This window comes from Pteronotus mesoamericanus, unplaced genomic scaffold (assembly GCF_021234165.1).
Source record: "Pteronotus mesoamericanus isolate MK-2021 breed Mesoamerican mustached bat unplaced genomic scaffold, CSHL_Meso_final contig_317, whole genome shotgun sequence".
Classification (NCBI taxonomy): domain Eukaryota; kingdom Metazoa; phylum Chordata; class Mammalia; order Chiroptera; family Mormoopidae; genus Pteronotus; species Pteronotus mesoamericanus.
In genome coordinates, this window is record NW_026555133.1 from 2,209,125 (window position 1) to 2,223,344 (window position 14,220).

The following is a 14,220-nucleotide window of genomic DNA, read 5'->3' on the forward strand; positions in this document are numbered from 1 at the left end:
GGAGGCAGTGAGACAGAGAGACATGGTTTGGAGAGAAGAATCGATGGTTGCTGGTGTACATGCCATGGCTGGGGATACGCCAGGACTGGGGATTCTATGCCTGGACTGGGGGTTGCACGTGCACGCACCCAGACCTGGGATGAACCCGCACCCCAGGTATGTGCCCTGACTGGGAATCGAACCCCCCACCTTCGGTTACTAGATGACGCTCCACCCACTGAGCCCCAGAGGACAGGGCCCTGAGCTCTCTTCTGTACTTCCAAGGTCGGAAGCTGCCCAGACAGGGAGGACAGAGGACCTTGTGCTTCTGAGGAGAGAAAGGGTCCCTACCCTGGGCAGAGTGTGACTTCCCAAAAGTAGGCCTGTGGTCTAAAGAAGGGGAGGAGTCTCTGGGACCAAGGGCTATGGAGGGCGTGGCCATTAACAGTGGGCTGGGGCCCGCCTGCAGGTCTGAGCGTCCTTCCCGCTGGCTCTCCTCTGCCTTGGATTGACCTGTGACTATGACTGCGTCCGGGAATGCCTCTGCCCCAGGCTTTTCTCCTAAGAGAGGCCTTCCCAATAGCCTGTCCTTGCCTTCCCATCGGAACTTAGTGGCTTCCCGTGCTGCCCCTCTGTGTTGTCCCACAAGTCAGTCCACTGTTCTCAGTCTAACACCTCCCACATATTTCTCAGTCGGTGCCCCCAGCATTCTGGCTTATAGCTTCACGACATGCAGGGTCCGCCGGGCCGTGATAAGAGGGTCCCCGGGAGGCCGTGCTCTGCCAGTGCCTGATTAAGACGGAATCTGGGTCTTCGTGAAGGAAGGGTCACTAGAACAAATGACAATCACAGGCTGGACACACAGCATGGCTGGAAGAGGGGAGAGATTTGAGAGATCCTGGAAAGGCATTCAGTTCACGAAGTTCCTGCTTTATTCCTACAGGGATCGAGGGCTGTGGGGTTGTTTTGGACCCCTGTTTGCAAATACCAGAAAAGATACCAGAATGAGCTTAGGCAAAAAAGGCGACAATGAAAAGGCAGCAGAATGTCCACGCAGTCAAGGGCACAGATGAACGCGGCTTTGGCGACGCCGGGGACGCAGGGACCGGAAGACGGGCGTTCTCGCTGCCCACGGTCTCCGTCCTTCACCGCCGCTTCCCTTCCCCACCGGCGGGCTCCGTGCCCGGCCCCTCCAGGCCGGCTCTCTCTGTCCTTCCCAGGACGTGGCCCGCTCACCTCTCCGCGGTTGGGGAAAAGGGTCCGTTGTGTAAACATGGCTGTTCCTGTGCCATTCGGCCTGTGGGGGCGTGGGGGGCCGTCCTGAAAAAGGGGGGAGGGCAGGCGGGCCGCTCAGGAGGCGCCCGCCGCGCGCCGTCCTGGCCGCGCACCGCGCGCGCACGCACCGCCTGACCGCACGCAGGCGTCACCCTCGCCGCCCTCAGAGCCAGGCTTCCCTCAGGCGCGGCGTTTCCAAGATGCCGGGGCCTAACCCAGCCTGCTCCCGTCGTGCAGGACAGCAAACAGTGAAAGCCTCTGCTGAAGGGACCGGGTCCCCAGACACTGAGCTCCTGCGGGCAGAGGTGAGGGAGCGGCTCCTCCGAAGGGAGTGGACGGGCCCAGTGTCAGGGGACCTGGGGGTGGGTGATTGGGGGCAGGCGGACCTGGGTCCCCCCGCTGTGGGATAGGGGCGTCTGGTCCCAACACTAATGTCATCTTTGTCGGGCGCTGGTGTAAGACATTGGCACCGATGCTCCCAAGGGTGCAGAGTACAGAACCTGGAAACAGCCACTGGCTGCGTCCCACCCGTGGGAGGCCGTCACAGCTTGTCTGAGAGTGAGAGACAGTGACCTAGTTCAGAGCTCCCTGCTGGGCCCGCAGGGAGCAGGGCCGCACCAGCCCCAGAGGCCTCTGCGGTGGACGTGCCTCTCCCTGTTCTCCATGCCGGGGAGCCCGGTTTCTCCCCGAGGCCTGGGCGTGGCAGGAGGCTGACTCTGGAGCCAGCTGCCAGGGGGTGGGCTCCAAGTCCACCCCTTGGTTTCTGTGAGAGTTCAGGGACATCGCTTACCGCCTTTCTGCCTCCATTTATTTGCAGCAGGAGGATGATAGTAGTATCTGTCGTCACGGTGCTTGTGATGGTTAATTTTATGTCAGCTGGACTGGGCCACAGTGCTCGGATAGTGGGTCAGACTTTACTCTGGATGTTTCTGTGAGGGTGTTTTTAGATGCCATGAGCATTTAAATGTGTAACATTGGGCTTAGTAGAGCGTGGCCGGCCTCCTGTAATCACCTGATGGCCGGAACAGGAGGAAAGCCCGACCCCCCTGAGCCGCCGGGAGCCCTGCCGGCAGACGGCTGTGCCAGCGCCGCCCTGGGTCTCGTCCACCAGCCCACCCGCCGATGGTGGGCCTGCCAGCCCCCGTGGTCGTGTGAGCCAACGCCTTACACTCTCTCTCCCTCTGTGCATACGCACATCCTATGGGATCTGTTTCTGTGGAGAACAAGACTATCCAGACTTGTCATTAGGGTTAAGTAACTCATACATGTAAGACTTAGAGAACAGGACAGGGATGGGTGGCCGCACTGGCAGACTGTGACTTCAGTGTTCGTGCCTGTCCGGTTTCAGCCTCACAGGTGCCTGTGTTCTCTCGCCGCCTGAACACATTCTGGGGCTGCTGGAAATGTCCTCGTACCCTCAGCAACTGTTGAGGGCAATTTGGGTTGTCCCAAAAGTCGGGAATTTCATTTTGTTCCTTCTTCTTCTTCTTCTTCTTCTTTTTCCCCGCCTCCTCGTGTCATATTTTATTTGTTTATTTTTAGAGACAGAAGGAAAAAAGAAAGAGAGGGAGACAAACATCAACATGGTTGCCTCTGAAGCCGCCCCGTCCCCACTGGGGACCTGGCCGACAACCCAGGAATGTGCTCTGACTGAGAGTTGAACCAGTGACCCTTTGGTTTGCAGGCTGGCATTCAATTCCCTGAGCCACTCCCTCCAGGGCTAAAAGTGTGGCCCGTCTCAGTTCACCAAAAATGAACTGGGACCGGGCCGGGGCAGGTCTGTTCGGCACAGCTTGGAAGGTGGTCTTGACTTTGTGCAGGACAGTCTCAAGACAGGAGCTCAGGTGGTTCTGAGAACATGTTTAGTAAAGCTTGGGACAGAGAATCAAGGGAGGGCCCATGACGGAAGAAGCAGGACACAGTAACAGAAGTGAGCCTGGGCTGGGCCGCCTGGACTCAGGGAAGGCAGTCCCAGCAGCAGCGTGGAGCCGAGGCGGGGCTGCTTTTGCTCCCTGAAAAGTTAGGCGAGAGGAGGACCCTGGGAACTTAGGAGAGAGAAAGTAAAATTACATGCCTGAGAAAAGCAGGGTGCGGGACGGAGGGAGGGGTGAAGTTTGCACACTAGGTCTTTTGTCCGGAGGGTTTGTGTCTGTTTTCTGCAGGAGGAAATTTTAGGGGAGGTCTTAATCAGAATGTTCTTGAGCTTCCAGGTGTGTCCTCTAATAGGCTGATGCATCAAGGTGAGGGGTAGTGGGGTTCGGGATCATTCGCTGGTCAGCTTCTCCTCGATCTTGTATTTGTCTGGCGCTGATGGGATTTCTTGTTTTTTGGTTCCTGTGACCTCATTCTTTTGGACTTGTCTGACACTAGTGGCACAAGCTGGGTCTCTGTCATCTATGTCCCTGACTTGGGTGATTGAAGCTACCCGCAGTCTGGTTGAGGAGGAGAGGTGTGAACCATCCGCTTCGCAGGGTCTGGTGTGGGAGGAGAGGGACTTTTGACCCCTCATCTGGCTTTAGTTGCTCAGCTGTTCACCTACCTCCTTTGTCTCTGTCTCCCTCAATCCACTGTGAAGGAATTCTCGCTTCTTACCGACCTGGCGTACTTAGAGGTGACATGGCAGGTGGGGGAGGCTGTCCCCAGACACTTCGCCGGCAGTGACCCTCTGACCTGTGGCCCCAGCAACCGTCACGGCCCGAGCAGGGAGTTAAAACCTGGAGGACAGTGCCTGGGACAGGCCCTGAGCTACCAGGCCTCACCATTAGCTTCCTGAGGAGAGGGCGGAGCTCCCTGTGTGAGGATCTGGATTGGACCTTGAGAATGAAATAAATGAGATCCTATAAATGGGCTCTGTCCCGTGCAACGCGATGCCCAGTGTAAGGCAACAGGAGTAAAGAGGCTTCTCCTGAGAATATTCTTCCTGTTCCTCATGGACTTACAGTGGGCCCTGGCCATTTGGTGCAGAAATAAATTCTATGGCATACTGGCATATTGTTTCTCTCTTAATAACACTGAGAACATTAAATTCAGAATACATTCAACAGAAACTGTCCTCACGGGCAGCTGGCCTGGATTACATTCAAATAGCAAGTTCACTGTGCCCCCTTTTTGTCCTTGGAGGAGGTGCGCCAGAGTCTTAGGGTGAGAGTGCTGATGGTATTTCCCTTTCTGCACAGGCCTATCCTACCTGGGACCAGAAAGCAGCCCCAGCTTCTTGAATCTTAGGGAAAGAACATCCTTTTCAAAGTACAGGTGTCCCGCCAAACTCCACTTTCATAGGGCACATCTCCAAGAGCTCAGATCCAAAGTTCAGGAACTGCCTGAGTCCTAGGAAGGTCCCGACAGAGTCAGCTAAACGTGTTGCACGTGGTAGCATGTGGCCTGGGCAAAAAAGTCAAAGAGTCGACAAGGTGGCGCCTCTGCAGGTGTGTATGAAGCTATCGGGACAGGTGTTGTGTTTTCCCTTTTCTGTGATTGATGCTGATGATGCTGATGATGATGATGCTTTGAAATTTTTGCCCTACCCCCTTCTGAATTCTCTATTGTATAGTTGTGGAAGGTTGAGAGATGCTGACCACTCCCCTACCCTGTGCGCAGTGAAACCTAAGGATTATACCTACCGCTTATTAAATACTGTCTAGGCGCTGAACACTCATAGGATGTCCTACATGTATCTCATTTAACCTTTATAACAGCCATCAGAGTTGGGGAGGATAAAGAAGAGACACCTTATGTTGTGCGGTGGAGGGTAAGGAAAGCGGGTGAGACCCAAGTAGATGGCAGGAAGAAGAGACTCTGAAGGGGGGAGGGTGACAAAGTGGGGAGGGAGGTACAATCAACTTGGGCTGCTGTATATTGGGCAGGCGCAACCTGAGAGGAGCTTTGCTCTCACCGATGGAGAACAACATCAGTGCAAATGATTCAGCACCAACCGATTTAACTCTAAGATGACTGATTAACTGGGCCAAGGGGGTGGCCTGCTAATGGGGGAATTATTACTGAGGTGGGCCTTTGAATTCCACGGACAGTATGGTGGCCAGGAAGGGAATTGAAGGAGGTATTTGGGGAATGTCCCCCTATCATGTACCTACTCATAAACCCCCACTTAATAAAAAACCCACTGTGTGCAAAGGACTGTCCTAGGCCCTGGCAATAATCTGCTTAGACATGGTTCCTGTCCTCTGAATGCTTACGATCTAGTGGGGAGGGACGAGCAGAAATGCAATAGGGACCATGCCCTGTGCTGAGCGCTCTGATGGGGGGGGACACAGGGTGCTCCGGGAGCACAGGGCAGGGGTGCCTGATCCAGCTGCCGGGACAGGGCCTCACTGGCCCCAGCGGAAGTCATCGAAGCTAAGACCTAGACGGTACTCCCCGCGGCCTTGTACTTCACCCTCTCCTGGCTCTAGGAATCCATCTAAATATCAAAAAGCACAAGTCACCATTTGAGCTACTAGAAAATCCAAGCTCAACATTGACAAGTAAAAAATAAATCTGTTTTTGCCCCTCTTTACAAGCCATTTAAACCCTGCAAGGTGTCCATTTCCATGGTCTGTCTCCAGCAGAGGTGGCCGGTTCCATTTCTCCCTGATCCTCCCCACACCTGAATGGCACAGAGGGGGCTCGAAGCCTGGCTGTGGCGGCCACTGACAAGGATCTGGGGTGAGGCTCCTACAAGGTTTGCAGACGCCCTGCCAGCTGCACATGCACATCCCCTGAGATGCTGTCATCCCAGCTGGGCAGCTGTCCCGTGAAAGCCAAAGGAGGCTGCCTGGGCACCCGCGGGGCATTTTTGGGCACGGACATGTAATGCCCAGCAAAGGCATCACTGAAGTTCCATGGCTTCAGAATAGAGGCAAGTCAGAGGGCAACTTGTGTAGAGGTGAAGAAGCTGAGACCCAAAAGGGGTGAGGAAGAGTCAGGACTCACATCAGGTCCCTGCTCCATTCTCCCCCATGGTCCCCCCTCTCCCTGATATCCTTAATTAGGTAAGGTTCGGTCTCCCTCAGGGCTTGGTAGAGTTTATCTTTGCAGGTTTTGTCCCAAGAGTTGCTGAAGCTGAATAGCATCCTCATCTTGTCTGGATTGGTGCGCTCAGCCCTCACCTTCTGATACTGCTCGTCACTTATCATCTTTCTATATAGCTTGTCCAGGACTGGATCCACCAACGTTACTCGAGTCACTAGCTGCTCCCGATGCCGGTCCACAAAGTGCAGGTTATCTCCTGGGGCACCTGGGGGTGAATATAAAGTTGGTAACAAATAAAGAAGAGCTCCTACTACTGAGGCTACTTCCGATTCTCCACCTCTAACTCTTCACTCACCTCTTCTGCCTCCCTGGGTCCTGCCCCTGTGAAAACATAGAGATACCTCCGCCCCTGCATGTCAGCTGCCAGGCCAGCAGTTTGCTGGAGCTGGGTGTGGGGTTGGGTTCATGAAGGAGGCCCTTGGGGTTGTTCTGTGGAAAGTGCCAGGGTCTCCACGGGCAAGAATAAGAAGGATGGGGAAGGACTCAGCTCCGGGGACACACACCACTGTCCAAGGCCTGATCCCTTGTAGAGTTTGCAATGATAGAGTCTCTTCCTTTCTCTACTCCCTCCCCTCCATCCCCCTCAGGAGCAGGTAGCACATCCCAGAACTTCCACGGCTTCTGTGGTCTCCACTAGCTGTTACTCACCTGTGAGGCGTGGAGGTCTGAGGTCTCCTGGAAGAAAATGGATATGAAGAGAGTTCAGTAACACTGTTAGTTATTAGGACAAATGATAATCCTTGTAACTGCTACACATGTCTTACTTCTCAGATCCTTGGATTCCTTGAACAAGCTACAGACTAATTCTAATAGAATTTAGAGAAATGGTTGCAGGTGACTCCATTCTTCCTGCATATGGGGAAACTGAGGCCCAGAAACCAAGGTAAGAGAGAGAAAGAAAGAGAGAGGGATGTAGTAATTTCTTCCTCAACATTGAAGACATGTTTTAATTCAGTCTTGGCCTGAATGGAACCCTGGTGGAAAAATAACCGAGTCCTTGGTAGATAGCTTCAACCATGAGATCTTCTTTTCTCAGTGGAAGTCTACCTCCTTGTCCTTGGCCTTCTAGACTCACACTGCTTTATTATTTTTTTTCTTTGTATGGTTGTTCAGTTGCAGTAGTCCCCATTTTCCTCCAAATACTCTTCCCCTGTCCTACCCAATAGACTCATACTGTATATTTTGGATTTTGATGTGAGAATCAAGAGTCAAGATGGAGAAAATCTTAGCACTGGGAGTAATGGGTTAATTTCAATGGGATAAGAACAAACAACAGTATCAATGAATGAAGGGGGTTTCAATTACTTGCATATGGAGAAGAAAGGAGATTCCAGAGCAACTCCTATTAACACAGCCTGAGAGTTAGGGCTCATCCAAGTTCAGCGTGACCACAGAGTGTGGGGGGTGAGCTCTAGCGCAGGGGAGCTCCTGCTGTGGTGCTGGGAGACCCGGGTGCATGTAGATGGAGGGAAGGGGGAGATCCCTGTCCTCCATGCTGACTGGACGGCCTTAGAGTCCATCCTGGCTCATCCTCAGATGGGCACATCTGCTGAGTAAGGTGAGTGGCATGGCTAAGTTTTTAAAAAGCAAAATATAAAAGGAATGATGGGAGTAGCTAGAGGAGTTCAACTTGCATAGTAGGAGACTTAAGGGAGGCCACAATCAGTCTTCAAGTGTCTGAAAGGCTTTCCTATGGGGATGGAGATGGAGTCTCCATCAGCTGTGAGAGCAGAATTAAGTCTGAGGGAGGAAGAGACTGGTTTGATGTGAGAGAAAATTACAATATTGCTATATTTACTAAGGATTGCTGCTTGAGATGACATTCAATACATCACTAGTTTAATTTTTTCTGCAATAATACAAGTCAGGTATTGTCGTCTTCATTTTATAAATGAGGAACTAGACATTCAAATGAGTTAAGTAATTTCCCCCAAATCACCCAGCAATAAGCGCGAGACTGCGACTTAAACCCAGGCCTGATGCTGGGCCAGTTAGTCCACACCTGTGACGGGGCCCGAGCGAGACTCAGGGAAACCCGCTCCCTCTCTCCCCACCGGGTAGCCCTTGTAGCAGCTCAGGAGGCACATCCAACTTATTTCCACGGCAAACAAGTGCTGGTTGTCCCTTCAAGGAAAGCTTAGGGGACATTCTTGGGGGAGTCAGTGCTCATTTAAAAGACAGTAAAGTATCATTCATTCCTGCAAATTTATTATTTAATTCTTATCTACTGTGAAGAAAGCTTAAGGACCCAGGGAGAGTATTGCTATTGCCAAAATTGTCTTAATTCATACAATCATACTATCATCCGGGTCTTATTCTTTCAGCTCGGGTCCCATCTATTATGAGAAAATTTGCCAGAGGTTTTATGGCTGTCAAGCTGTGTTAACAGAGGGCAGTGTGGCGACATGAGAGTGCATGGGAGAGGGAATGGAGTTTAGAGTCTGAGAACTTGAGCTCAAATTTTGTTCATGCAATTCTTACGTAACTAGAAAAATTAACTTCTCTGGGCTATTCTCATCAGTAACTTGTGATACGACAGTCTTTCTCTCTCTCTTACACACACACACACACACACACACACACACACACACACACACACACACACACAGTAATTGACTTTCTGAAGTCCTTGCATTTGTCTTGACTTTACCTGATGTTACCAAGGCCTCCCATACCAGAGTTCCTTTTTCTTTGTGTCTAAGGAACAGCCTGATCTTTGACCTCAAACGGCCAACATAGAGTTCAGAGAAGGGCTGGGCTTCTCCAGCACTCTGATAGCAGAGCTGCACTTCCTGTAGAAGGAGACATTATGTGAGAAGCCACAATTCATCTTGCAAGTGAGGTCTCTCCCCACCTGAAGCCTTCTTGGGCCTCCTCAGCCCCAGGGAGACCCTTGGATGACCTGTACTAAAATAAATCTCCACCTCAGGCTCTGCTCTTTTTCTCCTTTTCCACACATTCTGACCCAGAAGAAAGAGGACACAGCTGGCTGCCCCATGAATGAGTCAGGGCTCCTCCACAGTGTCGTGCTCACACATCCTGAGTCAGAGTCCTCTCCCTGCACCCCACCCACCTCCCCCATCTTCACCCCAAATCCTCATTTCTCCAGCCCACTGCTTGTCTCCTCAATGGATCCTATTCTTGACCCACTTTCAACCAAGAGAAAATTGATATTCATTCCCTTTTCTAAATCACATTGAAGACAGATTCTTGATTCCCAACTGTCTTCCAAACACACTCCCTCCCCCATTTCCCACACTCAGTAAATGGCACTACCACCCCCTGAGAGCTCTTGTTCTAGATTTAGCCACCATCCACACCTCCTACAATTCTCTCCCATACACCAAGTCCTGTTGGCTCTACCTCCAACTCATCCCTGAATATGTCATCTTACCTTCATCCCCACTGCTACCTTCCTAGTCAAGCCTCCATCGGCTCCTGCCTGCGCTATAGCATTAGCCTTTTGACCTGTCTTTCTGTTTTCATTCCCAACTTCTTATCATCCATTTTTCCCCAGCAGCCAGAGGCATCTGCATGAAACTAAATCAGGTCTTGTATTGCCAGTAAGACCCTCTAAGACATGGTCATTGCACTTGGATCAAAATCCAAACTCCATATCTGGGCAACGTGGTCAATGGGCCCCAGGAAACCTGTCTCTTGTGTGACCCCTTCTACCTCCTCCCCTTGAGCAGTCAGTGATCTCCGCCACACTGACCTCTATTTTGTCACATGGAGGTGTCAAGGGGGCCTGCTCCTCTCTGCCTCTGTTCCTGTAGGGCTCTGTCACAAATCTCCAATGTCCAGAATCCTTCTTGTCATTCAGGTCTCAGCTCAAATGTGGCTCCTCAGAGACACTGCCCCAAACCACCCAGCGTAAAGTAGCCCTAGTTATTGTCTCAAACGGCCTGGTTTGTGCTTTGCTCACAGCACTTCATGGTTTTTGGTCACAAATTTTTTATTTGTATAGAGCTCATACCACCATATGTCATCTTCTGAAGGGCATGGCATTTCTGTCTTGTTCTATGACGGTACCAACTGAAGACAGCACAGTTGGCAGTGGGTGCATGTTTGTTGAATGACTGAGTCATGTCTCTCGTCCTGTGTTAACAACTGACACAGCAGGAAAGTGTAAGATATTTATCCCTTGGTTCATGTGTCCCTACTGAAAAGACACATATCACTTCCTCCTAAGTACTGTATATCCGTTCCACCTGTCATCGTCACTTAAGAGAGTTCAAAGCCTCGTCTGGCAACAGAAGGGAAGAGGACTGACCCTGGTTCCACCACAGACTGTCCTTCAGTGGACGCCCTGACCCTGAGCAGCATAATCAGGGCCGTGGTGGAGGTCACGGATGAATGTCCAGTGGCCTGACTGTGTCCACCCCTGGTGGAAAGGGGAGACAGAGAGGACAAAGCCAGCCCCTGATGTCCAGGCACTGATCTGATGCTCCCGGCTGGACCTCAGCGTCATTAGAAATGCACCTGTGCTGACACCTTTGCCCTGATGTCCTCTTGTTGGACATACACAATCTCAGAATATCCCTTGTAGACAGGGCGCTGTGCAACCCACATGATGCCAAACACTATCACCCTACCACACTACCCTACCCTACGGCCTTACCACACTAGTGACTCCTCCTTACAAAATTATAGCTTGGTGCTGGCTGAGCCTGCCCTCCCTGGAGACAAAGTCACTGAGGTTCCCAACGACAGACCCTCACTGCCTTCTGACAACTCCAGATCTAGAGCAAACCTCCATTTCTTCAGATCTTCCCCCAAGTTACCAAACAAAAACCCAAATCACCAATAGGTTCTGTCTGAGACCCTTGTCCTGAGAGGCCCCCGGTTCTCATTGGTGCGTGTTCTCAGGCTGTGATGAATGCTGACCCCAGTGTGCTCAGCTATGGGTGTGGTCCTGGTGGCTTTGCTTGGAGAACATCGATACCCTGGAGCCTAACACACATCAGTTCCCCTAGTCCACCCGAGTGTCATCCCTTTCCTGAATGTGACCCTACCTCCTACTAGCTTACCTTCTGCCAAACTTGAAGCCTTCCCTCGCACCCCAAGTCCTACTTGCTGACAGCTCTACTCCAGTTGGGCCTGTCCTCCGAAAACTCTGAGACCAGCCCCACAGCTATTTCCAAGTATGACCTCTGACATTAGAGGGGGGAACATCTGGGCTGCTCACCTGAGGGATAATTTCCATCTCCTGTGAACCAGACACAGTGTATCGGGAGCCCATGTAGAGCGGTGTCGTTGGGGGCGGCTTGTGTAGTCGCGCAAACTGGAATGCCTTTTCTTCATCATCTATGGCCTAAGGGGCACACAGAACACAGATCAGGGGAGGAGGGCTTCTGGGTCTGGCTCAGAGACTCTGCCCTGAGGAGTGTGATCTGAGCAAAGTGAAGTGATGCTTCCACGTGTTTCTGTGTGTGGAGGGGTCTATACCCTCCATGGGGTTCTGATCCCTTGGTTATCCGCACCCGCTCCCCCCGATGGCTACACAGAGAGCCCCACACTTTGCCTCTGCCATGTTCACAGCCAGTTTTGAGCAGGATTAGGAAAGAAGTGAGAGTGGAAGAAAGGGATCAGCTCTGGGTATGGAACCCTCCCATCCTCTGACCCCAGGAAAGAGGCTGGTGAGCTGTGAGTGATGAGTGATGTGTCCAGAGGTGAGCGAGGGAGCAGTGCACCCGGCCGGGGGAGCTTCGGAAACCAGTCCATGGCTGAGCAGGGCCAGGACGGCTCATCTCCTTCGACCTCCCTGCTGAAGAGGTGGATCCTCCTGCCCCTTTGACCCAAAGGGGTACGTCTGGGGGCAAGTCATGTGTCTGTCAGCCCACCCTGGACCCTGGCCCCGCCTTTCTGGCTTTGGTGCCACCTTGCGAATGGAGCAGTCGTTGGGAATCACGTAGAGGTGGAAGGTGACGTCCTTATGATGGAGGTGATGGTAGAGCAACACATTGGACCTGATGGGAATGGGCAGGACAGCCCGGATAGGTCTCAGTACGACTCCCAGGAGGGAGAAGCTGGGGTCCTCCAGGACTATGTAGTGTGGCTCCACACTGGCTGGCTTTTCCATGACTATCCCTTCTTCTTTCATGTGGGCCACTTGGAACCAGGATTTGTCCACGTTTTTTCCTGAAAAGAATGGATTTGAGAAACAGGGATTTAATGCCCTCGCTGAGTCAGGCTTGGCTGGGGCAGTGTGGGCCTCAGGTGCAGGCTCAGCGGCCTCCCTGGGGGACCCGGCAAAGAGAGCCGGCAGGACTGGGCCTGGGTTTTACTGCAGCTGCTGGCAACGGGTTCGCTAGAGAGGGAGCACCAGGGGAAGCCCCTCAGGCTAAACCTTTACTCAGCCCCTGGTGCTGGATCCGGGGGATGTGTTGACCCATGGTTACCTGTGCTGGATTCTCTAACAATGAGGTCTGCTGAGTGCAGCTTGCAGGCCTGACTCCTGGCAGGCAGAGAACAGTAAGGAAAAACTGCAGTGGGAGATGGAGTGTACATGGGTAGTGTGCACTGTGGAGTGTCTGTCACCCTCCCTTCAGATTCTTCCTTTGGTGGAAGAACCTCCTCCGCCATCACTGTGCGGGTCAGGGCAGGCCTCGAGCTTGGTCTTCCCGTGGGAACCTGCCGCCCCCATGAGGCGATGACCCAGCTGTGTGGCCAGGACTTGACTAAGTGGATGCTCCCAAGTGTCTGTCCTCTGTAAATTCACTTCAGTGGGTCAATGGGTCAACAGATGAGCGTACCCTTGGGTCTGGGCAGCTCTTTGCTTGTTTAGTTTTCATATTCAGTATTTATTCTTCTAGTTTGTGAATTATCCTCCTTACGTACGTATATAGTTTTTGACTGAGGACTCAAATATTTCAAAGTGTGTGTTTAAAGTCTAAAGTAAATCAGTGCCTATATGTAGAAGTGACACTAAATATATGTAAGTACTGGAATGACACCATAAATCAATATATCCGTCTATACAGTCACACAATGCTTAACCATGGGATGCACTCTGAGAAATGCAGTTTTAGGCAATTTTGTCATTGTGTGAACTTTGGAGAATGAACGTACAGAAACCTAGGTGGTAGCCTACTGCACAGCTTGGCTAGAGGGAATACCACCATTATATATGTGGTCTGTTGTTGACCAAATCATCATCATGTGGTATGACTCTAAGTTAATAATTAGAAATATATCCTCCTTTATTTGCTAAGTAAACTGTGCATATCATCTAGGTGCATACAAAGGTATAAGCTATAACAGGCATTGTTTAATAAATCATTCTATCATAATTAAATAGAGTTCCTGTCTGAGTCCTGATTTCACAGGGGAACTGCATCAGGTCCCTCTAACTTTTTCACTAAGCTGACAGACACCAGGCCTCTGGCAGCCAGCACTGGCCGGCTGTGCACCTGATGCCTCTCATGGCCTGGACTGGACAGCCTGAGCCTCAGCCCCTGGCCACAACGCTGCTTCTGCTGCCCGTGGGCTCAGACTCTACCTCCGCTTGCACTGGGGGCTGAGCAGAGATGCCGCCTCAGCCGCCCTGTCCATGCCTCCCGTGCTCAGGCCCTGCTCCTTGCCTCTGTGGCCAGCACCGGGTGATGTTGTCAGGTCACTTGTGGTCTTAAGAAAATGGAGAATTCCTCTGTCCTGATCAGTACAGAAGTATTTCAGCACTTAACCAGGGGGACAGGAGTAGTGCCGCCTTCACTTCCTTGTGAACGACACTAGGACCTTCAGATTCTTTTGCACTTTTACTTGCCGTTGGTGTTGGCTTTTAGTTTTCTCCTTTTTCAAAACCCCCACACATCAGGCATTATTTTTATTGCTTTATTCATCATTGGTTTGATTTATCCAGATGTGTCTCTGTATACTAGCGGATCTTTTCATCTTGCACCTCACACATTCCATGCGGGACCACTTTCCTTCTTCCTG

At 51.8% G+C, this 14,220-nt stretch overlaps 2 protein-coding genes across 2 annotated transcripts in view; both read right to left on the minus strand.

The window, feature by feature from the left end:
* NLRP1 (NLR family pyrin domain containing 1) overlaps positions 1 to 14,220 on the minus strand; it is a 96,796-nt gene that overhangs the window by 59,332 nt on the left and 23,244 nt on the right. The window lies entirely within an intron of this gene.
* The window catches only part of LOC129072259 (NACHT, LRR and PYD domains-containing protein 1-like), an 87,173-nt gene continuing 78,878 nt past the window's right edge, over positions 5,926 to 14,220 (minus strand). The window contains exons 18-23 of the mRNA XM_054575674.1: positions 12,164 to 12,423; positions 11,471 to 11,596; positions 6,931 to 6,957; positions 6,624 to 6,711; positions 6,360 to 6,487; positions 5,926 to 6,096 (exon numbers count right to left, since the gene is read on the minus strand). Coding sequence (XP_054431649.1) covers positions 5,926 to 6,096; positions 6,360 to 6,487; positions 6,624 to 6,711; positions 6,931 to 6,957; positions 11,471 to 11,596; positions 12,164 to 12,423 — 800 coding nt within the window. The remainder of the gene's footprint in view (positions 6,097 to 6,359; positions 6,488 to 6,623; positions 6,712 to 6,930; positions 6,958 to 11,470; positions 11,597 to 12,163; positions 12,424 to 14,220) is intronic.